The 27,837-nt window shown below is 33.7% G+C and overlaps 1 protein-coding gene and 2 long non-coding RNA genes across 3 annotated transcripts in view; 1 reads left to right on the forward strand and 2 right to left on the reverse strand.

Annotated features, from left to right (window-relative positions):
* The window catches only part of LOC143903344 (uncharacterized), a 216,104-nt gene that overhangs the window by 130,949 nt on the left and 57,318 nt on the right, over positions 1-27,837 (reverse strand). The window contains exon 5 of the mRNA XM_077416877.1: positions 14,264-14,540. Coding sequence (XP_077273003.1) covers positions 14,264-14,540 — 277 coding nt within the window. The remainder of the gene's footprint in view (positions 1-14,263; positions 14,541-27,837) is intronic.
* Positions 9,297-10,902, forward strand: LOC143903287 (uncharacterized). The gene is made up of 4 exons (XR_013258678.1): positions 9,297-9,699; positions 9,779-9,998; positions 10,107-10,239; positions 10,321-10,902. It is a non-coding gene; the product is annotated as an uncharacterized LOC143903287 (long non-coding RNA).
* On the reverse strand, positions 21,232-27,003 carry LOC143903277 (uncharacterized). The gene is made up of 6 exons (XR_013258668.1): positions 26,578-27,003; positions 26,227-26,379; positions 25,412-25,533; positions 22,650-22,853; positions 22,341-22,560; positions 21,232-21,459 (listed from the first exon to the last, which is right to left on the reverse strand). It is a non-coding gene; the product is annotated as an uncharacterized LOC143903277 (long non-coding RNA).

Genomic DNA, 27,837 nt, shown 5'->3' on the forward strand with positions numbered 1-27,837 from the left:
AAATTATTATTTTTTGAGATATTTAATAAAAACAAAAAATTTCTAATTTTTATTGAAAAACATATTTATAATAACTCTATGTAACTAAATCCGGCATAGAACGATTGCTCCTTCATTGCTCCTTATTGCTCCATCATAATTTTAATGATTTATTGCATTTTTATTGAAAAATTAACAAATTAATCATTTCACAAGTAACGCCGCCGCCGCCACTATCGGCCGCCTATTGTAACTATGGCTCGGCAGCCATTGGCGGAAATATTCAAACGTAATATAATAGCTCTATTGTTCATAACTATATCTCAAAGAGTTTAGTCAACATTTCCTATTGATTTTCGGTAGAATAACTATTTCTCGCTTCGCTCTATTGGGATTTTCAACCGCTCCATTCGTATAATTAATTTTGTATGATATTTGTGGTATTATTATTCGTGAACGATAGTTGGCAAAACTAGCTAGTTAGTTATATTTATTTCTCAAGCTTGGTACTACTATTAATGAGCGACTGGCACGCCTCTCGTGCTAGATTACATAGCGACTTACTCAGAAAGATATTTAAGTTATTATATCGACTACTCACTGGATTTCCTGTTTGTAAAAGCCTTAATAAAGAAGGTTAATATTCACTACAATTTTACAAACAAGTAAATAGTTTAGCGAACAGAACAAGATGGATAAATTCTTGAAGCCAGATATATTCGACGTGGAACCAACCTCAATCTCGGCAGATCAGAAATGGACACACTGGAAACAAACGTTCTCGAATTTCTTGAGCCATATCAAAGATGTTCCAGAAGCAAGTAAATGTCAATTATTAACTAATCATATAGCCCCAAATGTGTATCAGTATATTAGCGAAACGGGCACGTTTGCAGAAGCCATAGACGTTTTAGATTCATTATATATAAAACCTAGAAACGAGATCTATGCCAGGCATTGCTTAGCCACGAGACGACAGCACGTCGGCGAATCGGTAGATCAGTACTTACAAGTCTTGAAACAAATGAGCAAGGACTGTAATTTTAAGAACGTCACAGCAGAACAGAATAAGAACGAATATATTAGAGACGCGTTTATTAGTGGTTTGGTCTGTTCGCGTATACGGCAAAGGTTGCTGGAAAATACAACGCTTACTATGGAGGCTGCTTTTGACAAAGCTCGAGCTCTGGAACTGGCTGAGCAACATTCTGCTTCATACTCTGGACCACTCACTACTACGGTCGCTGCTATTAACAATACAGTTAAACCCGACTCAGTAACACTTGATACAACTGTGGCAGGCGTGACAAAGACTGAAAGGTGTTACTTCTGCGGAGAGAGTCGACATCCTAGGACGTCGTGCCCGGCTGTATGTAGACTGTGTAGCAAGAAAGGACACTATCAACGAGTATGTAAATCAAAACTTTACCAGCCCGCATCAAATACTACTGCATCCGCGGACAACGCTGGCACACTGGCATCTGTCTCTGCTGCTACTCTAAACTGTCTTAAGAAATCGATAGTGGATATAAAAATCAATGGCGTTAAATTAAAGGTTTTAATAGATACTGGAAGCTCTCTAAGTTTTATCAATCATACTTTTATAAAGAAATGCAATATCAAGGTACTACCGTATTTTGGCAAGATTACAATGGCCAACTCTTCTTTATCCACGGAAATTACTGGCCAATGCAAGGTCAATTTTAAGATGAAAGGCTGCTCATACAACAATATTGTAATGCTGGTAATGAAATATCTTTGCTCTGATGTCATAATTGGTCATGATGTACTGCAGTCTCACTCCTCAGTAAGCATAGCCTTCTTTGGTAAACGACCAACACTCAACATTTGCAGTGTGGCAGTTGCGAGGGTGCGTCTAGTGTCACTCTTTGCTAACCTTACTCCAGACTGCACTCCAATAGCAACTAAATCTAGAAGACACTCCAAAGAAGACAGACAATTTATAGCTTCAGAAATTAAAAGGCTATTACAAGATAAAATAATAGAGCCTAGCAATTCACCATGGCGTGCTCAAGCTTTCGTAGTAAGAGAAGAAAATCACAAAGAGAGGATGGTCATTAATTACTCTCAAACTATAAATAGGTTTACAATGCTGGACGCTTACCCTGCCCTAAGGATTGAAGATATAATCGCTAAAGTCTCTGAGAATGAAGTATTCAGCACCATCGACCTTAAAAGCGCCTATCATCAAGTGCCAATTTTAGAATCAGAAAGAAAATATACTGCCTTTGAAGCCAACGGAAAATTGTATCAATTCCTGTGTATTTCTTTCGGGCCTACGAATGGAGTGGCTTGTTTCCAAAGAGCAATGGACGAGATTGTTGAAGAAGAAGAACTTGAGGGTACGTATCCATACCTGGATGATATTACAATTGGTGGAAGGACTCAGGAGGAACATGATCGTAATCTAAAGAATTTCCTAGCTGCCGCTGAAAAGTACAACCTGACACTAAACAAGGACAAATGCAAGTTTTCCGTCAGATCTGTCACCTTACTTGGGTACGTAATTTCCAATAAAACAATTAAGCCTGATCCTAAGCGCCTCCAACCCCTTATGGATCTACCAATTCCTGAAGATGCGGCCACATTACGGCGAGCTTTAGGCATGCTCTCACACTATTCTAAATGGATACCTAGGTTTTCGGAGAGAGTACGTCCTTTACTGGGGAAGAAACCATTTCCATTGTCGGACGAAGCTGCCTCAACTTTCAAGAGCTTGAAGAATGACGTAGCCAAGGCATCGATAGCTGCTGTACAAAATAATGTACCACTCAGGGTAGAAACGGATGCTTCTGACTTCGCCATAGCCGCTACTCTAAGCCAAACAGGACGACCCGTCGCTTTCTTTTCTAGAACACTAAATAAATCTGAACAACAACACTCATCTATAGAAAAAGAAGCTTATGCCATCGTAGAATCTTTACGCTATTGGCGACATTATCTGATTGGTCGTCACTTCGAAATTATTACGGACCAACGCTCGGTCTCATTTATGTTTAACCAACAACACTCCAGCAAGATAAAGAATGAGAAAATATTAAGATGGCGACTCGAACTTACCTGTTTCAAATTTAGTATAATCTATCGTCCTGGGAGCAAAAACGTTTCGGCAGATGCTTTCTCAAGAATGAGTGCGGCTATGACCACAAGTATGGACCTCGAGACATTACATGTTGCACTTTGTCATCCAGGTATCACCCGATTGAATCATTGGGTCCGTGTTAAGAATCTACCCTTTTCTATGGAAGATGTTAAGAAAGTCACAAACTCATGCCCAATTTGTGCGGAATTGAAACCACGTTTTCACAAGTTTGAAGGAAAATTAATAAAAGCCACTTCACCGTTTGAGAGACTAAATCTGGATTTCAAAGGACCCTTACTTACGAGAACAAGAAACCAGTATATTCTGACTATTGTAGACGAATTTTCAAGATTTCTTTTTGCTGTACCATGTGCGGATGTCTCAGCCGCTACAGTGATAAAACACCTAAAACACCTTTTCTCCATCTTCGGAACACCTACTGTTGTGAGGCGGAAGTCGCCGTGTCGTTATTTCGACACCTAGCTGTCAGCGCTTCTTCCGAATATTGCCAAATCCACCTGAGCTGGCATTCCGGGTGTTGCAAGTGGCATCCCGGTCACTCACCCGGAAGCAAAAGCGCTGACAGCTAAGTCAGCTTCGCGAAAGCAAATACGCGAGTGATAAAAGCCCGCCCTTCCGAGAAGCGGGGGGCAGTCTAGAACGTAAGGCTAATCGTACACGACCAACGAAAACTATCCTATTGAGAACGCCCGCGAGTCAGGGCAACGAAATCAACGAAACAAGTGTATCAAGAATAAAAGGTCTTTTATTAAAATAATCGTCAAGTAGAAAACTTTGGCAACATTATTCCTCCTTCCTCCCGGCGGATCCAAAAGAACTCCGTGCCGATCCCTCGAATCAGAGGTACGGCACAACACTACATATATACATTCAGACAGAGGAACTTCATTCATGTCGAACCAAGTGAGATCATTTTTGACATCCCAAGGCATCGCAACTAGTCGAACAACTCCTTACAACCCTAGAGGAAATGGTCAAGTGGAAAGATACAATGGAATAATATGGAAGACTATCATGCTGGCCCTCAAATCGAACAACAAGAAAACTGAACAGTGGGAAGAAGTACTGGACTCCGCATTACACTCTATCCGATCCCTACTCTGTACGGCGACAAATGTCACACCCCACGAGCGGATGTTTAATCACCCTAGGCGATCATTCAATGGGAATTTTACACCAACCAACGTGGTTAACTGAACCTGGACCAGTTTTAATGAAGAAATATGTCCGTACCAGTAAATATGACCCGTTAGTGGAAGAGGTAGAACTAATAGAAGCAAACCCGGAATATGCTTACGTCAGACTTACAGATGGTCGAGAAACTACGGTATCAACTAGATATCTTGCGCCTCGAGGAGAAATCCAAATAAAAACCGAAGACGAGGATGAAGTGGAACCACCTGAACATCAAACAACCGTTCTGCAAGGGGAAAAGCCGGAAGAAGCAAAGAATGATGAACAACTACGGTCTTCAGAGATTTTGGATAGAACACAGCGTCCTGTTCGTTCAAAACATCCGCCCACATATTTGTCCAATTATGTAACAGATTTATAGAAGGGAGGGGGGAATGTGGTATTATTATTCGTGAACGATAGTTGGCAAAACTAGCTAGTTAGTTATATTTATTTCTCAAGCTTGGTACTACTGTTAATGAGCGACTGGCACGCCTCTCGTGCTAGATTACATAGCGACTTACTCAGAAAGATATCTAAGTTATTATACCGACTACTCACTGGATTTCCTGTTTGTAAAAGCCTTAATAAAGAAGGTTAATATTCACTACAATATTTTAGCAAAGAGCTGTTTATTTTCTTGGAAAAATACATTTCTCACAGTCTTCTGCAAGTATATCCAACATAAAACGATTGCTTCTTAATTGCTACGCGTTACTCCATCATTACCTTAACGATTTATTGCATCTTTATTAAAAAATTAACAAATTGATCATTTCACAAGTGACGACGCCGCCACCTGTCAGCATTGTGCATGAGCCCTTATTGACGTTAGGCTGAGTTTCCAATGTGCGCGTCACGCGTCGCGTCATCTGTCGTTAAAGCCCTTTGCACAATGCCAGGCAACAGGCAATAGGAACAGGGAATAAAAATCAGAAATCATGTATAAATGCAGAATAAACAGTGACACAAGCAATAGACACAAAGTTTCCGTCACGTTGGAAATTCTGTGCCTATTGCCTGTTGCTAACCAATCATAGCATTCGAATTTATGTATATAAATTATATTATATAATATAATTACCGGTAATTATATTTATGTATAAGTATATGCGTGGGCTTTTCACACGTGGAAAGTAAACCCATGTGGCACCTCGCCTCGCGCAAAAAGTGTATGCGTGGAGGCAGTAGATTCCGCCCCCCTCTGGAGGGCTCCACTATCATTAAACTATAGACATAGTGTGCCTTGCAAAGTACGTGCGTGGGTTTTTCACACGTAGAAAGTTGTAAACTTATGTGGCACCTCGGTTTTTGCTGGGCACGGAAATTTTTTCCGAGGGAGATATTTTCCGGAAAAGATTTTTTCCGGGGGAAATTTTTTGATGGGGAGATTTATTCCGGAGGGATTTTTTCCAGGAACTAATTTCCGGGAGATTTTATCCGGGGAACAAAACGTCGGTTACGAATGTAAGAGACTTAGAAACATTCATACATGGATTAATTATAAACGCCAATTACCAAGAAAATCCTCAATCAGGCGAAAAAGGAAAATTTTGAAAATTTCTGCAAAGGAATTAACAGATTTACGAGCCTCTCCTACGTTTGGAATACCATTCGGATCTTGAAAAATGCTCAAAAAAATATAGAGTGGAACAAATGGCAGACCAAGAACAGTGAAACAGAGATTAGAAATACAATAGATAACCTCGCTCCCCCCCCTATGTGGGTTCGGATCCTTCTTCTGGATCTGATCGTGTTTGTTCCAATGAGGAACTTAATGCTCCATTTCTTTGATCCGAGCTCGATCGTGCGATTGATATGATCAAGAGGGACTCTGCACTTGGTATGGATGGCATGGAATATAGGATGCTCAAAATCCTCCCTGATTCAGGTAGAGTCTGCCTTCTGGAACAGTTTAACATAATTTGGTCTACTGGCGTGCTTCCCACGGATTGGTCCTGCTATCAAGTCGTATTCATTGATAAAGTCGGTCGGGAAAAGGTGCGTCCTATCTCGCTTTCGTCTTGCGTTGGTAAACTTATGGAGCGCATGATCAACGAGAGATTGATTTGGTGGGCTGAAAAAGAGGAAAAATTTAGCTCTTCACAAAATGGTTTCAGGAGGGGGAAATCTTGTGCCGATAATCTGGCCAGAATTACGTCGGATATTCGAGCTGCTCTGAGTGCGGGCGAATATACCTTGGCTGCTTTCCTCGATGTCTCTTTGGCATACGACAGCGTGGAATTCCATATTATGCTGGATGGGCTGGTGGCGCTTGGCTGTCCTGCGGGTATTGTCAATTACGTTTGCAATTGGCTATACCGAAGAAATGTTTGATTTATCGTCAACTCTGGTGAGTTCGTAAATCGCTTTGTTTACAGAGGCCTCCCGCAAAGCGCCGTGCTCAGTCCGGCGTTGTATTCGCTTCTCACTCGGTCTCTTCGTGGGTCTCTCCCAGCAGGTGTTAAAATGGTGGAATTTGCGGACGACATTGGCTTGTATGTTTCGGGTTATAACCATTAACGCAATCGTCTTTTGCTCGAACAAGCCGTTAACATCGTTGCTGAGAAATTGAGATTTATCGGTCTTGATCTCAAACCCAAGAAAACGGTTTTGGTTGAATTTAACAAGAGTGGTTTTGTCGACAAAAACCTGAGTATAAATATTCAAGAATGCGACGTACTTAATTGTGATGGAGCTAAGTTTCTCGGTGTGTGGCTTGATAACAGCCTTAATTTCCATCGTCAGGTCCAGGAAGTCAGAGGCAAAGTTAACAGGGCCAACTCTGTTATGAGATATCTGTGCAGGGTGTCAAAGGGCCTGGAAGTTAACACGGCCCTCATGCTCTACAAAAGTCTGGTTAGGTCTGTCTCAGATTATGGCATCTTCACATACTTTCCTAGAGACTCTGCATTTCGGCTCAAGCTGAAAAGGACACAATATATGGGTATCCGCACTGCCCTGGGATACAGGAACAGCACTCCCAATAACGTTCTGATAGCTGAGGCTAAAGTTATGAAGCTCAGAGATAGAGCGATTATGCTGGGCAGGAACTTTGTTACTATAAAGGCCGTAGCCTATAACAACAACGATCTGTGTCTTAAACTACAACGCACCTTGGACCGTGAGAATTATTGTCGCTTTCGTCTACCGACCTATAAGTTGTCCTTGCTGTCTGAAATTTGGAAGAAATTGAGATTCAGGACTGGGACTGGACCCCAAAAACAGTTTGAAATTTTTCAGGCGCACACACCTTCAGACCTTGTGTGGATCTGGTTACTGGCGAGTCGAGGAAGTTTGAGCAATATCCGGATGAGACACTTATTCGTAATGTTATCAGGAAGCACAATCTAACTCCCCCTTTAGAAATTATCTATACAGATGGTTCTTTCAATGAGTCTAACCGCTCGACGGGTGCTAGTATTGTTTTATCCGATCAAGAAACTGCATATAAAATTAGCCTCCCGGGCTCGTGTTCGTCGTATACTGCTGAGGCGTTTGCTATCAAATCCGCTCTTCAATTTATGATTCTACAGCACGAACACAGAAGGAGGGATGTCGTTATTATGTCTGACCGTAGATCTGCTCTACAATCGATTTACAATAATCATATTAATGTTCATAAAAACCGGTATGTCACGGAGACTAGACGCTATATTTTTGACTTGGAGATTATGTACGGCAAAAAAGTAATCCTGGTATGGATTCCGGCTCATGTTGGCATTGCTGGCAATGAGCTGGCGGATGAGCTGGCAAAGAAGGCGTCCCTGGAGGAGGCTGACCCTTCGATAGAGGTGCCGATTGGTGACTTCAGGTTGCAAGATAGAAGGGAGTCTTGGGAGGCGACCCAGCTATCGATTGTGCACGATTCTGCGCACAAGGGAGCGTTTTACTTCGAACATTTTTACGATAGACTGGCTTCCAAACCGTGGTTCCACAAAATAAATGCAGAGAGATATTTCGTAACGCTATTCAACCGACTGAGGGCGTATCACTTTAATCTGGACACTTCATTAAAAAGAAAAGGATATGTGTATCAAGAAAGATGTGACTGTAGATACGAGAGGAAGGATCTCTATCATGTATTATTAACATGTCGTAAATATGATGACTCGAGAATTGCTATGGACAAAGAACTGAAAGAGGCGAAATTTTTTGCTAATATCGATCTGATGCGTATCATAAAATCCAAACAATAGAACGTTCTCTATATTATTTTTAAATTTCTCAAAAATATTGACAAAGTTATTTAGAGGTTATGTAAGCGAAATAATGTTTTGTCAGAAAACATTGGCAAAGTTATTTAGAGGTTAGGTTATATATGTAAGCGAAACAATGTTGTGTCAGAGTCTGTTCGCGGGCATTTTTATTGGTGATGTTTTACAGGTTATATAATTGAAGTTGAACTCTATCAGAGTTTTTTTGGGTCTACGCGGCTTGTATCAATGCCTTGAGCATAATATAACACCATAATTCCTCATCCGAGGAATACAATTGAAAAATCCCCCGGTAGTGTCTCGCCGCGGTCTCGCGTCAAGTACGCGCGGAGCAATACCGACCGTGATATTACTCTTTACGTGACGCGACGATTAATATTTTTTCTGTCAAGGTAATTGTTTTATTTATTTACATGTAATTAACCTATTATTATACCACGTGAAGCGAGACCGCACCGTGACTTTTTTACGCGACTAAGTGCATGTGACAGGAATTATAGTAGTTTACGTTTACGTGAGTATTACTTCTGTAGTAACTTATACGAACGATATCATCGTAGTTACTATAAAATCTCCCGTTTATCCGGAAAAATTATCGTATTGTTCGTAAGTTACTACAAAATTAAGTAACGCTCGCGTAAACGTAGTATAGGTTAAGGCCATTGCACGTAATAAAGTTTTAGTCATAATCGTAAGGCCGTAAGAAAATAGACCAATCACAGTCGATTATTCTCCTTGAGCTCAAAGAATAATCGAGTATGATTGGTCTATATTCTTACGACCTTACGATTATGACTAAAACTTTGTTACGTGCAATGGCCTTTAGATTACCGGTTTCTTATTTTACATAAAACGCGAGATTCACTTATGTATGCAAGTTTAACGCCTATTGAGTTAATATGAAATAATTTTCCTAAATGTAAAAATAACACGATGTTATATATGCGGTTTGGCGTGAATATATATCGCGACAATAGCCAAGGTGATCAAAGAAGTTGTTGTGTATAATGTCCCGATTCAACGGCCTCTGTCCCTGGTTGAGAGTGTTAATAATGATATTAATATCTCTCATACTGTAAAGTCAAATTGGCTCTTTGTTCAGCTTCCGACTCATTTATTATTTCTTGTTTTGCAAAATTTGGAAAACAGCATGATGTATTGGTTGGTATAACAATGAATTGCTGCCAGTTCCAGATGTATAGAACAGTAAGTGATATAATTTTAACACGTTGAATAAAACAGAAATCAAGATATTCTGATTATACAATACATTTTTACTTTGTAGAGGATGATTACGTGGCTGTATATTGGAGCGACAAATGGATTAGAGGATCGATGCATTGAACGTCCAGATCCATCGGGAGAGAGAAGCGTAGTACGATTACTCGATCACGGTGGTTACTAGCAGTTTAGTAATTCGTAATGTAGGCCATTGATATATAATTATTTGAGCCTACTCTTCCAAGCCATCAAAATCTTTTTAGCAAATATTCAGCCAAAGAACGGTAACTATATATTGACGTTATATGTACTATTATTCAAGATTATACATCTCTACTCAAAATTATTTATCTTTGGATATGTAATTATACTTTGATGTTACTCCTTTGCAGGTAAATGGTCGACAGAAGCTTACAATGTGGTACAAAATTGTTCCTCAAAGGGAGTTGCTGCTCAAGCTCAAATTGAAGTCGCATTCAAACTAATATTTATGCAAATATTTATTTTATGATACAAAATTATGGGGTAAGTAGTTATTATTATCCAATCTTCGAGAATCTTTTTGCAAAAGCGTAAATTAATTGCATATAATTGAATTTTTTCAAGCTAATTTTCTTTACTGAAGAACTGGTAATGAACGGACATGCTGAACAAGTAGCATGGGACCAGATGAAGTTAGAAACACTTGAATCCATCCGTACATAAGAGTTGTCAAGAAACTCTACAATTTTCACGCATAATCCGCGATTCTTAGTCAGTATGAACTAGAGTTTAATACAATCGCCATTGATGATCCCCTTTAATTGCGTCAAAATTGATTATTTCGCTTTTTGACTTCGTTTTTTACTCATGTTGTAAAATAGTTTTCCAATTGTGTAGAATATTTATATTTAGAAAGAAAGAAATTTATAAAGATTGCTATATTGATCGTAGAGTAGAGAAAACAATAACTTTACAAAGTAGTGTCACATTTAAACTAGAACATTTGTATCGAATAACTCAGACAAATTAGGAAATTTGTTTCTACGTGACTAATATCTATTTCTGATTGGGGACGATTTGAGAACTCATTGAAATAATTTAATTTCTTTTCACATTTAAATTTAGGTCACCGTAGATTAAACTTGTTACTTTAGAAGTTATTGTTAAATGGTGCATTTTATTTAACATCTTGTGTTATCTTTTCAAATTATTTAAAGGTTGTTTTAATTCATTTAAAGGTTCGTTTTTTGAACATTTTTTCCAGTAACTTGTATTCCGCACTTCACTGTCGTGGCATAAAATTATTTTATGTTTTAAAAAATGGAGACTAAGTTTTCGAATTAATCCAAATGTACGCATATATACTGTATATATTTGATTAATAAGTAATTTATTTGAGACTATTTATTTATTATTGAAAAAATTAATAATTATTTTTTACTAATTATTAATTTTTAAATAAATAGTTATTTATTTTTTATAAACTATCTATTAGTTATTTTAATAATAAAGAATTTATTTTTACTAATTACAAGTATACAAAAAAAATTAATTCTTATTTACCTAAATACTAACTTTCACAAACTAGATATTTTTCTCTGACAAATTACAAATTCTCTAAGTAATCTACATTTTTTACAAAAATTAAAAAAATACTAAATTTATTTTTAAAAATAAGCAAAATTCAAGCAGCTGTAACTTTGTTAAAAATAAACAAAATTTAAATTAAAAAAAAGGATTTTAAAGCTTGAAATTTCTACTTTCTAAAAGTTACTATTATTTTTTAGTTTCTGTAAGTTTGGTAATTTTTACATATAGAAAACTACGAGCTGGACAAAATAGATATTTTTTTTTTTACTTTGTGGGCCTGTCATGTTCACAAAAAAAATCCGCGAAAATTTTTGATTTTTTAACGTGAAAACTTGAAGTTTGCCTTGCAAAATCTTTTTTTTTTAATGTTTCTACAACTTTTTGTTACTAATTTATCACAAATTGAACAAAAAATAAACTTTTTGACTTTGATTGCTCATAACTCCCTTAGAAATCATCGTATTGCAATTCAAAAAACAGATACTTAAAGCTGAAACTTTGCTATATTAAACGGTATAATTGCCAAATTTTTTTAAATAACGTAGATATGATACAAATTGATGAAAATAATGTAAAAATTAGCGATTTTTATCTTTTTCATTTTGACCCAGAAAACAATTGTACAGAACAACAACGCAGACACATAAAAACATTTTTAAAAAAAGATTTTGGAAGGAAAACTTCAAGCTTTCACATTAGAAAGTTGAAATTTTTCGCAGATTTTTTTTCTGTACGTGACAGGCCATCAAAGTGAGAGAAAAATTTTCTATTTTGTCCAGCTCGTAGTTTTCTATATGCAAAAGTTACCAAACTTACAGAAACTAAAAAATAATAATAACCTTTCGAAAGTAGAGGTTTTAAGCTTAAAATTTAAATTTTATTTATTTTTAACAAAGTTACAGCTGCTTGAATTTTGCCTATTTTTAAAGATAAATTTAGTGTTCCTTCAATTTTTGTGAAAAATGTACAATATACTTTTACTTAAATATTATTAAATTTTATGTATTTGTTGTTATTGCTAATTTTGTGAATAATTAAAAAAATGAAATTGTTTTGCAGATCTTTGCTTAACACTACAAAATAGGTGATATCAGTACAAAATTAACTTTTTCAAAAAAGGTAAAAAAAAGTGCCAAGTACACACAATGTATTTTGTAAATTCAAAAATCTAACCTAAGTGGTAGCTTTATATTTTTTTCACAAAATTATATTATCTAACTTAACTCAAGTAACATGTATTTAAAAAAAAAGATGTAAATTTTTTAATTTTTTCTTCACAAAATTATATTACGTAACTTAATTCAAGTGACATGTATCTAACCTAAGTGGTAGCTTTATACCTTTTTCACAAAATTATATTACCTAACTTAACTCAAGTGACATATGTATTTAAAAAAAATTGAAGATTTAAAGTTTAAAATTAAAATTTAAAAAAATTAAAAATTTTACTTTTTTTTTACTTTTTGAAATACATATGTCATTTGTGTTAAGTTAGATAATATAATTTTGTGAAAAAGATATAAAGCTACCACTTAGGTTAGATTTTTGAATTTACAAAATACATTGCGTGTACTTGGCACTTTTTTTTACCTTTCCTAAAAAAGGTAATTTTGTACTGATATTACCTAACTTAACTCAAGTGACATGTATTTCAAAAAAAGATGTAAAACCTTTAAATTAAATTGTGCCAATTGTAAAGAGAATATGTATATTGCTTTGAAAGATAATTGTTATGCAACTACTTTAAAGAAATAAAACTCAAGTGGTATTTTCGTATTCCTATTCAAGGGTCTTCCTATTCTAACCCAAGTGGTAATAGCTTCTTAATTCTCTTTAACAAATTTTTAATATTACAAAGAATCATTTTAATTACAAAGAATTAAAAAAGTAACAGTACAAAATAAAAATATTTAATTAAAACAAAATAAATAAATTTTTTTTTTAAACTTGGCGCTGTTAAACATTAAAATATTTAAACATTAGTAGATACTAAGATTTTTGATTGAATAAAAAAACAATAAATATAATTTAGGGAAGAATGCGATAGGAGTAAAAAAGCAGCGCCAAGTTTTTTTACAAGAAAAATTTATTTATATTATTTTAATTAAATATATTTTTATTTTGTACTGTTACTTTCTTAATTCTTTGTAATTAAAATGATTCTTTGTAATATTAAAAATTTGTTTAAAAAAATTAAGAAGCTATTACCACTTGGGTTAGAATAGGAAGACCCTTGAATAGGAATACGAAGATACCACTTGGGTTTTATTTCTTTAAAGTAGTTGCATAACAATTATCTTTTAAAGCAATATACGTATTTTCTTTACAATTGGCGCAATTTAATTTAAAGATTTCACATCTTTTTTGAAATACATGTCACTTAAGTTAAGTTAGGCAATATAATTTTGTGAAAAAGAAAATAAAGATTTTACATTTTTTTTTTAAATACATGTCACTTGAGTTAAGTTAGGTAATATAATTTTGTGAAAAAAATATAAAGCTACCACTTAGGTTAGATTTTTGAATTTACAAAATACATTGCGTGTATTTGGCACTATTTTTTACCTTCTTTGAAAAAGGTAATTTTGTACTGATGATATAAACAGTAGTGATAACAACTTTGATTTTGACATATATGATCTATTATTCTAAAACGTAATTTTGCTACAAGATGCACTACAGTTGATAGAGACAGTAATAAATTCGGCAATGATAATATTATCTACTCAATATTTACTCAATAAAAGAAAGAGAAAATTATCAAAATTGATCCAAAGAATCGGATCTAGGTACTTGTGGTATCGCATAAGAACCGCAAAAAGGTATATATATATATATATATATATATATATACTGATTTTAATGATTAAATTTCTGTTCTAACAAGTCATACATCTAAATTATATACAGTGATATATAATAAATATAGTTTATTACATTCCTTTTAATTTCAAATATTTTTTCATGAGCATTTTACCTTGAGGTCATTTTTCTTTAAGATTATTTCTTCCTGAAGTTGTTGCACTTCCGTTTCCGCTCTGTCCCGAATTATTTTCTCTCGTGAAATTTCATTCATCTGTATACAAATAGTTTCCTGCATCTCCGTCATCCTTTGCTCGACTTCACTACTTTTTTTCTCAAGTTCTTCCATGTAAATAGACATGTTTTTCATGCGTTGTTGCATAGTCTCCACTTCGCCAATGAGTGTCTCCTTTTCCTTCAACAAATCCTCCTTTTTCTTGCTAACGGTGATGCTATAATTGTCGTAAAACTTTTAAGAAGGAAAATGTTTCAGATAATCAAAATGTTAATTTAAAATAATTTTTTTAAGTATACTGTTAGTTATATTTAAGCTATATACAATACTTTTTTGTACAAAAAATGAGATTTAATTTTGTATAACAATAATTTTGTATAAAAAAATATATATGTAATAATTGGGCTACCAAGATCCAGCTTGGATCGTAAATGGCAATTTAGTTTAATCTACTATTTGATTGTACATCATAACGGTCGTATAAGTCTCGTATTATTGTTTATTCACATCCTCTGAAAAAGACATTCAAAACTATTGTTAACCGGTTATTGCGATAATTATTACCACATGCCTCAGTAGTCGAATTGGTACGACACCCTTCACGGAATGAGGGAGATTCCAGGTTTGAACCGTGGCTGAGGTATTTTTCGCAATAATTTGTTTACAGTTAGATAGTTAAATTGACTCGATTTAATTATGGGGAGAGAGAGGATTTTACTCTAAAGGGAACTGTGTTATAAGTCTGACAAATCTAGTCGGAGTACAGTTTACTAATGTTGGAAAAGATATATGTAATACACAAAAAAATATTATATATAAGGGAGACCGAGGCTAGTTGGTACATGAAGCAAGTTGGTACACGGCAATTATTTGTAAAAATAACAAAAGATAATATTGCATAAAAAATATAGTATTTCTGCAAAAACGTTGCGATAATATTTCAATTAGTTATTTTAGGCCGAATAGCGTATTTTCACATACAGAAAATATTTTTAGTTTTGTATAGCCGAAAGTAAAATAAATCAGTGATGTATTAAATGTTAATAATAATAAGAGAAATAGAATCGTAACGATATACAAACAATTAGAATCAAAAGCCATGCGATCCAAGCTTAGGTCTTTGACAGCCTTATATTAGTTTCTGTATACATATATGTCTATTGTATATACATATAATTTTTTCCAACAAACTGCGCGCCGATTATTTGTCAGACTTAAAACACAGTAATTGTTAGAATTAAAAACCCTTCCCTCTTCGGAATTAAATCGACTCGATTTAATTATCTAAAAACTGTAAAGAAATTTATTGCGAAAAATATTACCTCAGCCAGGGCTCAAACCTGGAACCTCCCTCATTCCGTGTAGAGCGTCGTACCAATTCGACTACCGAGGCATGTGGTAATATTTATCGTAATAACCGGTTAATAATAGTTTAAAACGTCTTTCTCAGGCGACGTGAATAAATAATAATAAAAGAAATAGGATCGTAACGATATACAAACAATTAGAATCAAAAGCCATGCGATCCAAGCTTAGGTCTTTGACAGCCTTATATTAATTAAAGTAATTTAAATCGATCTGACTGGCAATATATATATTTAGAAATTACATCAACTGACCAAAACCATGGTCAAAATTAATAATGTCTCGATATCGATCTGAAAAAAGTGCTGTGTGAATCCGACAAACCAAGTTGGCTCACAGTTTTTCAATGTTCATATCGGAAAGACGTTATATATATTGCCAGTCAGGTCGATTTAAATTACTTTAATTGTTATTCTATATACTGGCAAAAGAAATTTATTATTTAGCCTTATATTAGTTTCTGTATACATATATGTCTATATATATACATATAATTTTTTCCAACAAACTGCGCACCGATTATTTGTCGGACTTAAAACACAGTAATTGTTAGAATTAAAAACCCTTTCCTCCCCGGAATTAAATCGACTCGATTTAATTGTCTAAAAACTGTAAAGAAATTTATTGCGAAAAATATTACCTCAGCCAGGGCTCGAACCTGGAACCTCCCTCATTCCGTGTAGGGCGTCGTACCAATTCGACTACCGAGGCATGTGGTAATATTTATCGCAAACTTACTTATAAATCTGGTCATCATATCATAATTTTGTGTCTTCAAAATCTTTACTTTAAACGTAATAACTACCAGTTTATGTTAATGTCTTAAAATATTTTTTTGTTTAAACAATAATCAAAATATCTAAATATGGCAGATCGAGGCTGGTTGTGACAGGGTAGGATGTTATTGCTGTTCTATTTATCATTTCGATTCACTCCGTCGACGTAACACATAACCTCGGCATAACAAAGGCAGATATTTTAATTTTATGTAAGATTTCATTGTTAACATCTATTATTACGTATTAGAACCAGTCAATACAGAACAACAGTTAAATTATATCTATCCGTACTTTTCATTGCAAATATATTAAATACGTAATTAATGCAATATTTTATCTGTGTTTAACGCTATATTATTTTAAAATTTAACGCTCTTTACGCCGTTTCTTCTAACGACAAAAGTAAACGCCCGTTATACGCTCAATAGAAGTTGTATGCAGTTCCCAACCCGGGAAAAAAAGACTATATATAATTATATATAAATATATATGATTATATATAATGCAATTATATATAAATTTTGTCTCTATATGATCATATATAATCATATATATATATATATATATATATATGATATATATATGATATATATATATATATATATATATATACAGTGTTCGAAATAAAAGTAACCACCCGAAAAAGGGGGGTAGATTGGGTCAAACTGAAAAGAAAAGTCTCGTACCATTTTGCAAAATTCGCAATAGTTAACGAGTTATTAAATAAAACGTCTGAGCAAATGAGCGCACAAGGAGCGATAGAAACGGGCCTCGGCGGCTGGCTGGGCTGGCACGGTGCCCGGCGCGCGGCGTGCGGTGGGGGTCGAGAGACGAGGGGCGAGCGGGGCGCGGTGCGGCGCGGCGAACGTCGAGCGACAGATGTTATACACTGCGGCGAAAAAGTATTAAAGCCAGCCCATACTAAACTTACGATAATTCCTTCGCGTAAACGGGATTTTGTAATAACTTACAATAATTTAGAACGCGTAAACGAGTGAATTATCGTAAGTTACTACAGAAGTAACGCGCTCGCGTAAACGTAATAACAGTTAGGTAGCACACGTATTGCATAGGCATTGCCGTAGCGTCTTACGCCTTAGATAATATTAATTAATTTAGCTTGAATTATGTGTAATAGAAACATTTAATTTTAGTAAATTTAATTATTTTGCATGTCAAAGTTTACGAGGTTTACCACAAGCTTTACTTTAATTTTTGTTTATGTTAGAATAACTTTAATGGTGCGTGTCCACCTGCGAGTAAAACTCTCGAGAGTAGCTCTCGAGATTGATTCTCGCAAATGGACATATTCCTAAAAAGTACCTATAACGGAGAATGAATCGCAGCTCTCGGCGAGCGAACTTTTCAAGACCTACTCGCAAATCGACACGACGTTATTTTACTCGAATCTCGGAGATCAGCTCGCCAAGCTCGAACGCTGTTCGTATTTTGAGAGCTACATGATGACACAAAGGAACTTATTGAATAATGCGGAAATCATGAACCATTGTAGAATACTACTGTGACAGAAATAAAAGTTTTTTTAATTTTTATGTTTTGCGAATAAAGTGCGAAAAATTCATAATTTAAAAAGAATTAGATAATAATATTTTTAATACATTCTTTTATTACTTGGTCAATAATTAGTTACACTTAATTTTACATACTTTGCACGTTTTAGTTACAGCGTTAAAATTAAATACATTTTTACATCGCGAATTAAGTACATAAAAAAAAAATTTAATATTTACATGTAAAAATCTAACATCAAGTTATTTCGCAAACTGAAAACTAAATAATAATATCGCACTATGTTTTCCATTTCACAGTTTGTAAGTCTGTAGAAACTTTTAATTGTTGGGAATCTTCAATCTTAAGCTCTCTAATTTAGAGCAGATCCGACACCTGCGATCAATCCATTGCTTGACCCAGGAGGTCTTTTTGTTGTTATTTAACACCCTTTTCTTTTTAAAATAATGCTAGCCACTATAGTAGCCGCAAGTCTCTTTGTTTACGAGACATTATAATGTCACCACTCTCAGAGATCGACTAAAAAAGTACGTAAGTGGACACAGTTTTGAGAGAACTCTCCGAAAGAATACTCTCTGGATTCTCACGAGATGCTCGCAAGAGTACAATGTCAGAAAAATTACTCTCAAATGGACAGTGTCAGAATAACTCTCGAGAGCTACTCTGGAGAGTTTTACTCGCAGGTGGACACGCGCCTTAAAACTCTCGAGAATATCTCTCGAGAGTTATTCTGACACTGTCCATTTAAGAGTAATTTTTCTGACATTGTATTCTCGCGAGCATCTCGCGAGAATCCGGAGAGTATTCTTTCGGAGAGTTCTCTCAAAACCGCATCCACTTACGTATTTTTTTAGTTGATGTCTGAAAGTGGTGACATCATAATGTCGCGTAAACGAAAAAACTTGCGTCTGCTATAGTGGCTAGCATTATTTTAAATAGGAAAAGGGCGATCATGGCGCAAAAAGATATGCGCTGCTTTAACGAGCTGAAGATCCGAGTTCAAATCCGACCGAAAATTGTCGGTTTTTATTTGATCGCCACCTCTCGGAAGAGTTAATGGCAACCCGCCGAGAGTGTATCTCTAAGAAAGCAGAAGGGAGGCTTCGGATTTTATACAGACCGAACTTCAGGAGGCTATGGCTTGAACTTGAGCTATAGTGCCGTTGAAACAACAAAAAGACCTTCTGGGTCAAGCAATGGATTGATCGCAGGTGTACATTCGGTGCTGGATCTGCTTTAATTAGAGAGCTTGAGATTGAAGACTCCTAACAATGAAAAATTTCTGCAGACTTACAAGTTGTGAAGTGGAAAACATAGTGCGATATTATTATTTAGTTTTCAGTTTGCGAAATACCTTGATGTTAGATTTTTACATGTAAATATTAATTTTTTTTTTTTTTTTAAATGTACTTAATTCGCGATGTAAAAATGTATTTAATTTTAACGCTGTAACTAAAACGTGCAAAGTATGTAAAATTAAGTGTAACTAATTATTGACCAAGTAATAAGAGAATGTATTAAAAATATTATTATCTAATTCTTTAAATTATGAATTTTTCGCACTTTATTCGTAAAACATAAAAATTAAAAAAACTTTTATTTCTGTCACAGTAGTATTCTACAATGGTTCATGATTTCCGCATTATTCAATAAGTTCCTTTGTGTCATCATGTAGCTCTCAAAATACGAACAGCGTTCGAGCTTGGCGAGCTGATCTCCGAGAGTAAAATAACGTCGTGTCGATTTGCGAGTAGGTCTTGAAAAGTTCGCTCGCCGAGAGCTGCGATTCATTCTCCGTTATAGGTACTCTTTAGGAATATGTCCATTTGCGAGAATCAATCTCGAGAGCTACTCTCGAGAGTTTTACTCGCAGGTGGACACGCACCATTAAGTTATTATAACATAAACAAAAGTTAAAGTAAGGCTTGTGGTAAACCTCATAAACTTTGACATGCAAAATAATTAAATTTACTAAAATTAAATGTTTTTATTACACATAATTCAAGCTAAACTAATTAATATTATCTAAGGCGTAAGACGCTACGGCAATGCCTATGCAATACGTGTGCTACCTAACTGTTATTACGTTTACGCGAGCGCGTTACTTCTGTAGTAACTTACGATAATTCACTCGTTTACGCGTTCTAAATTATTGTAAGTTACTAAAAAATCCCGTTTACGCGAAGGAATTATCGTAAGTTTAGTATGGGCTGGCTCTAATACTTTTTCGCCGCAGTGTATAACATCTGTTGCTCGACGTTCGCCGCGCCGCACCGCGCCCCGCTCGCCCCTCGTCTCTCGACCCCCACCGCACGCCGCGCGCCGGGCACCGTGCCAGCCCAGCCAGCCGCCGAGGCCCGTTTCTATCGCTCCTTGTGCGCTCATTTGCTCAGACGTTTTATTTAATAACTCGTTAACTATTGCGAATTTTGCAAAATGGTACGAGACTTTTCTTTTCAGTTTGACCCAATCTACCCCCCTTATTCGGGTGGTTACTTTTATCTAAACTAAAATATAAACGAAAAAAATATAAACCATAATAAAAAATGAAAGTGTTGATGAGTTTCTCAGGTAAGTCATTAATAAATGATTCGACCAATTAATTTTCAGCATCTGAACTTTCACGCGCAGTTTCTGCATCATTATTATTCTCTCCACGTTTCTTATTATTATTATTACTACGTTCTTTGGCTTTTCTTAACCACTTTTGGATTGCTTCTTCGCACTCTTTATTAGTAGAATTTGGGATGCTTTTTTTGACAGAACCTATGATATAAAAACAGGGTAAAACATAATTAGAAAATTGTAAATAGTATAATTGTAAATAGTAAAATTGTAAATAGTAATTGTATATTGTAGATTTGATAATCTACAGAGAAAGAATGATTTTAATAAAATCGTCAAATAAAAGATAATTGGTAAATAAAAGATAATCTAAAAAACTACTTACCAATTATCAAATCCGCTAATTTTAATTTGTTAAAAGTTTTTTTGGCTCGCCTTCCCAACCAGCTATAGGTTGATGCAAGGTCATTTTTTATTAACATTTGCAATGAGTAAAATTCTGTACAGAACTTCCACCAATTTTTGCAAGTTGATTCATCTGTAAAATTCAAAATAAAAATAATAATCAACTAAAATTTTATTAGTTGATAAAGTATATTTGTAAAACTACAATAAATATGTAACATATATATGTGAGAATAACACATTCATAAAATATTACGTTAAAATTTTTCTCGTCGTTTAGGTGTTCCTCGACGCGGATTAGGTCATCCTCGTCTTGTAACGGAAAATTAAACATTGTGGAGAATGAAGTTGTTGCTTCCTCCACTTCATGAGTCACCTTATTCATAACAATACGATTAACCGATGTGGTTAATTCGTGAAGTGAATCTGTATATTGCCACATGCTGGCTTTGAAAAGATTTTGTTGTTGGATGATTTCTTTAAAATAATTTTCTGGAAAAAAGTTTAATATATTTATTAATCGTGTCAAAAACATGTAATAATAATTTAATTTTATAATAAGATTAATGATAATTCTATAAAAAATAACTGTACATAAAATATATATTACTCGCAATCGCAAAATTTGCCTATTGCCCGAATTTTTTAACCAATGCAATATATGGCTTAAATGTCCATAACGTGTTCTGAGTACTTTATTTCGGCCACAACGCGTTGTGTTTTCCAACGCTCAGTGGTCAAAATAAATATCCAGAACGTGTTGTGGACATTTAAACTTATCCATATCGCATTGGTTAAAAATTCGGGCAATGGGCCAATTTTGCGATTGCAAATAACATATACATACCACAGTTGTGTTTTATATGTACAGGACAACATTTACATTTTTGTTCATTAACATTCAATGGTTTATCGTTGTCATCTAAAGATTTATTACCTCGTTTATTACCTACAAAATTTACAAAAAATACATTATAAACTTTTGCATTTTGTAAAGGTGCTTAATAGTTGTGATTAATAATTATATATATTACAAAAAATAATTTACCAATCGATAAATTCCTTTCAAATTTCTCATTTCGAATTCTATCGTTATTAGTAGCTTGACTCTTTTGTTTCGGCTTTCTTTTACTCTTATAAAAGTACTGGTGTCTGGAAGAAAACATTAGGAACTAAATGATTGAATGTTTTTTGAATTTATAAAGTATTCGCAAATGTTTTCTTTTATCCCTAAAAATTTACGTTATACTTTTATTTTAAAAAGATTTTAAAAAGTAAAATAACGCCAGATACTACTATGTTTCTTCATTTATAAGATAATTAATTTTTAACAAAATTTATATAATGTAGCAAATAAATACATGCAAACGAACCATTCGTTAAACGTGGAGGAGTCGGCAATTTAGTCGGCAATTTATTATTATCGTCTGATGATGATAGATTATCCTCATCAAATGAAGAGCCGAACGTTTTTTTTTTATTAATTTCCTTTTATTTCTGTCAGATTCTGTTTCATTCTGTTTAGATCTGTCAGAATTTACATCGGACGAATATTCCACCCGTTTACACTTTTTTCTGCTGTTGAATAATCATCTAAAACAAAATAAATATAACATGACGACAATGCATAAATATATTTTTTGTTAATTGATACATAAAAACACAATAAGTAATATATTTACAAAAAGTTCCATTTCGTATAAGCCGAATAGGATATGAAGGCCAAGAAGTATCAAGTGCATCGTGATTTTTTACTGCAGCTGTCAACTTGTCAGGTGTAAGCGTCGGCCAATAACATTTGTCATTTAGTATCCAACTTGATGGAACTACTTCAACACAATCTTCATCAGTGAAAATCACAATAGTCCATGTCTTTGTTATTTTTCCTGCAAATTATTAACAATTTGTGTACGCAACTTCAAATCGATCATTTTAAATATTATATAAATATTTGGAATCAAGCCGTTAACAAACAGAAGGAAATTCAATTTTTTATCTTATCGTAAAATTTATTTGTTAGATATATATATTCTCAGAACAATTGAATATTATAATAATATTCTTTGGAATGTTATTCATCATTTTTAAAAATACTGAGAAGTTAATAAATTTAATATTTAAGAAATACATCTCTATTTTTATTAATTTTAATTGTAAAATATGATCTTAATAAATATAATCTAAAATAATTTTAATTGTAAAATATAAAAATAAATTGTAAAATGACATTTAAATAATCCTAAATTAAAATTTTTTTATATAAAAAAGTAAAATTATTAAAATCTATAAAATTCAATTAGACGCGGAATGAAGTAAGGGAAAAATAACAAATTTATCTTTAAAATGTAATCTTATACATTTATGCGATATTCCACTTATATTCCAACTTTGAAGATCGTTAACAACGTTATCAACTAAATATATACCCAAATCAGAAGAATTACATGGTTCATTATAAAAATCTTTTTTTGAATTATATTTATTTCCAATTATTACTATATTTTTATCGTTACTAGCATTATTTTTAATTAAAACAATGTCACCATTATTTAAACTACAACAATTATTTGGATCTTTTATTTTTAGAGTAAAATTAGAAAATACAATTTTTTCCCATTGACTAATACACAAAAATTGATTTAAAGGTCCGTTATCATGTTTATGAAGAGAAGTCACCACGCTCGGGCACGAGTAATAGGACACTGAGGAGGATCATGTTTATTGAATAATTTGGGTTTTACATTCAAATTATTTTCTTCACTTAATTCTGCAAAATTTTCTTCATATATACGATTAACTATTGTTGCAATGGTTAATCTTTTTTCTAATATATCCTTTTATCTTTTGCATATGATTTTCAAAGGGATAGGCACTGTATTCTTGTAACATTCCAAACTTTTTTACATCATCATACAAATGTAATAAGTTATGAATATTAATTGAACAATTATCTTTGCCATACAAAATTATATAACTTTTTACAAAATAATTAAGAATAGAATTAGCGTAATCTAAATATCTAACATGATGGAGAGACGATAAAATAGTGACAGCTACATTTAAAGACATAAAATTGAGATAATTGTCTCGATTAAGTACAGATTTTAAAACAACAGGACCTGTGTACAATAAAAATTGTCTAAATTCTGTAGCTTTCCATCTTATACTTTTTTCTAATGATCTAGGTGTACGATTAAATTCTAAAGGGATATTTTTAATTTGATTTATTAATAAACCAGAAATTTGTGTAATTTGTGCATGAGATAATTTTACTGATGGTTTACCAAAACACCACATACTCACTACAGCTTTTGTAACGCCTAAATCAATTAAATGCATCGGCTCGACAGGAAAATCACGAATCATATCTAAATGTTCGATTAATTCAAGATCAGAAGTTTTTGAACTTATGTGATGTTCTTCTTGAGATTATGATCTAAATTCTAAATCGGTTCTATCACGGAATTTATTTAAATTCGAGAAACAAACTCTACCGTTAATATAATCCCCTTCTATAACACATTTTGTACATAAATAATAACCGGTATGACCTTTTGTAAATTTAATAAATGCCTTAGCAGGTGTATCGCAAATAAAACCTTTAATTTTGAAGGGATAAATAAAACTTTTGTTTTCTTTATTTATTATGATACCGTATGTTTTGACAAATCGATAACTTCGGCAATAAAATCTTTTAAAAATAAATTTGCTTCATCTGGCTTTTTCCCCCGTGATATATACCTACAATACCTACTTTATTACGATTTTCAACTAAACTACATAGTATTGGCCACAACTGCTGATTCGAACTTTTAAAAAGTGGTAAACCATCAATATTTATGTAAACTTCTATTTGTTGCACATTTTTTAAAGATACAAATGAACATAATTTATGAATACAATTATTCAAACCGAAATGATAATAATGTCCTGGTTCAACAATCTTCAATGTATTTTTTCTAGGAGTTTTTAATAATACGCGAGCATCCGAAGGTAATTCATCATGTTCTGATTTTAAAATAGCTAATAATTCGTTAATTGCAACATGAGTAATTTTATTTTTCCAAGCCCAGGTAGCAAGTTGTGATCGTAGAGAACATTTATTGGTTGTATTATTGGAGTTTTCATAATTATTAATTGATTCGTTATGAAATGATTCGTTATTCAAAGTGCTTTCATTAAAATCTATAATAAAATCATTATTGGATGTATCACTATCTGAACTCTCTAAACTTTCTAATATATTTTTATCAAATTCAATATTATCAAAATTATTATCCAAATCAATGCAATTAAATTGTTCATTGATATTCGTTTTATTATTTAAATCATTATTATTTAAATATTGAGCAAAAGCTTGATCAGATTCAACTAAATTTATCGTAGAATCTGTACTAACTTTTGCTCGCCTATAATATTTAGCTGCAATTTTAGGCATACTCACTTATTTTCCAAGAATTTCCTAAAGGCAACACAGTCCTTAAGTGTGATCTTGTAAATTAACTGTACCAATGGTGTTGCGTAACTTTCTTCAATGGATTTTTCAAAGCAAAAGATCTTCCAGAGCTATATAAAATAAAAAATGTTTTTAATTTATAGGATTTAAAAATATTAATTTATTCTAAAGAAGATATAAAATAAGAATGAGTTCAGATGAAGCATATTCTACATTTTGAGTCAATGCGCTAAGTCAAATACATGGGCTGCTTTCCAACAATGACACAGTGCGACATAGTATCATTCTATTGTCTTTCAATACCAGTGAACGGCAAAGATAAAATAATACTGTGTCATACTGTGTCGTTGCTGGAAAGCACTCATGATTAACAGGTTGTATGTACATACAATATGTGAAAATCTGAAATATGTATTATACATGAATGAATATTGTTAGTTCATTAAAAAGTCAGTTTATTGTATTAAAAATATCATCTAAAAATATAAATTAATTTTAGATGTAACAAAATATATAGCGTATTCTACAATGAAACAGAAGTCAGCAATCAGAAGATATAAGCGAATCATAAGCCTGTTTTAAAGCATTCATAAATTGGAACGCAGTTGTCATAATGAGACAGAAGTCAGCGCAATCAGAAGATATAAGCGAGTCATAAGCAATTATAAAGCATTCATAAGTTGGAACGCAGGTGTCATAAAATGCTTCTGTCTTATTGTGGAATAGGCTTATATATTTTATGAACGTACATACAATTATATTTTCAAGCAGACTTTCAATATCGAAGTACAACACATACTTACATTTTTTTGTATCCGTGTATCCTCACAACCTTTAGGTCTGTCTCGATCTCGATCCGTTCGACAACCCGCGACACCGCTAACCGGATCAATCTCCGACGAGTCGTTCATAATTCTTCGAAGTACACCGCGTGTACCACACTTGGTTATTTTACACTATTTTTAAAATTATAATTGCGAATTATTACTGCGATAAGTAAATAAATATTATACGCTGCTTCTATTCTCTTGATAACGAAAAATATGTAATTTTGTCATATAAAGTAAAATATTAACTTTTTAGGTTATAAGAATAAAAATCTGCTAAAATTATGTATTTATTAAATACATATATATAAATATTCATATACTTACATTTTTTCGTATCCGTGTACCCTCACAACCTCTAGGTTTGTCCTGATCCGTTCGACAACCCGCGATACCGCTAACCGGATCAATCTCCGACGTATCGCACACTGCGTGTACCCGCACACTTAATATTCTACACTGCGACAATTGACACTACGTACGTACGTACGTATACCTGCATGCCTTTCTGCAAGCAGCAACGTGATGCAGGTGAAATTATTATAACTGAGTGAGTAGCCCAGAAATGGACAATAAACCTTGGGGTGAACCGGTACGATACACGAGTAACACGAGTAAGGCACGAGCGCGCTCATCCCTGCACAAGCCCGCCAAATCAAGTCACGTGATCGCGCTCGACCAATCCGCGCAAGACTCGTTAATTATTACACGCCCGGGCCATGGTATCTGCACGCGTATGATCACGCCATAAAAAAAGACTGCTACGCATACTATTATAAACATAATGACGACGGAAAATTTAAAATGCTTTACGTGACGGCGCGGGAGAATAACGCTATGCCTTACAAAACTAATTTTTGTGACAAAAAATATGGATATAAAATAATATATCCAAAATAAGTCCATGTACAAATGTCCAATGGATGTACAGTATATATTCATAAATTAGTTATATAAAGGGGATCTCAAATGGATGTCCACTGGACGTCCCTCTTTATTAGTCCAATGTACATCCTTATATGGATGTACAATGGACAACCTTATTATGTCCATGGACGTATGGTAGTAAAATGGACGTAAAACGGACGTCCATAAGATGTACGGTGCTATTTGGTATATTGCTTTGAAAAATGATTTAAGTGCAACTACTCTTAAAAAATAAAACAAATTTGTTTTACCTAACTTAACCCAAGTGGTATGTATCTTTGTATTCTTAAAGGTCTTTCTATCAACCCAAGTGGTAGTAGTTTTAATTCTTTTTGATAAAATTATAATATTACAAAGAACCATTTTAATCACAAAAAATTAGAGGTAACATTATAAAATAAAAATATTTAATTAAAATAAAATAAATAAATTTTTCTTGTAAAAAACTTGGCGCTGTTTTTTTAAGATGTATCCAGACCAACTTGCATAGGTGCATAAGCATATGCATAAAGAGATGGATTGGTCTATTTCCTTTTGCATATATATATAAACCAATCAATTTCTTACGCTTATGTTTATGTCCTATGCAATTTGTCTGGATTGACTTTAAAAAAACAGCGCCAATTTTGTGGGCCGGGGAGTCCTTTTTAAGACTCGCGA

Source organism: Temnothorax americanus, unplaced genomic scaffold (assembly GCF_048541705.1).
Source record: "Temnothorax americanus isolate GAGA-0224 unplaced genomic scaffold, ASM4854170v1 Scaffold104, whole genome shotgun sequence".
In the NCBI taxonomy this organism is placed as follows: domain Eukaryota; kingdom Metazoa; phylum Arthropoda; class Insecta; order Hymenoptera; family Formicidae; genus Temnothorax; species Temnothorax americanus.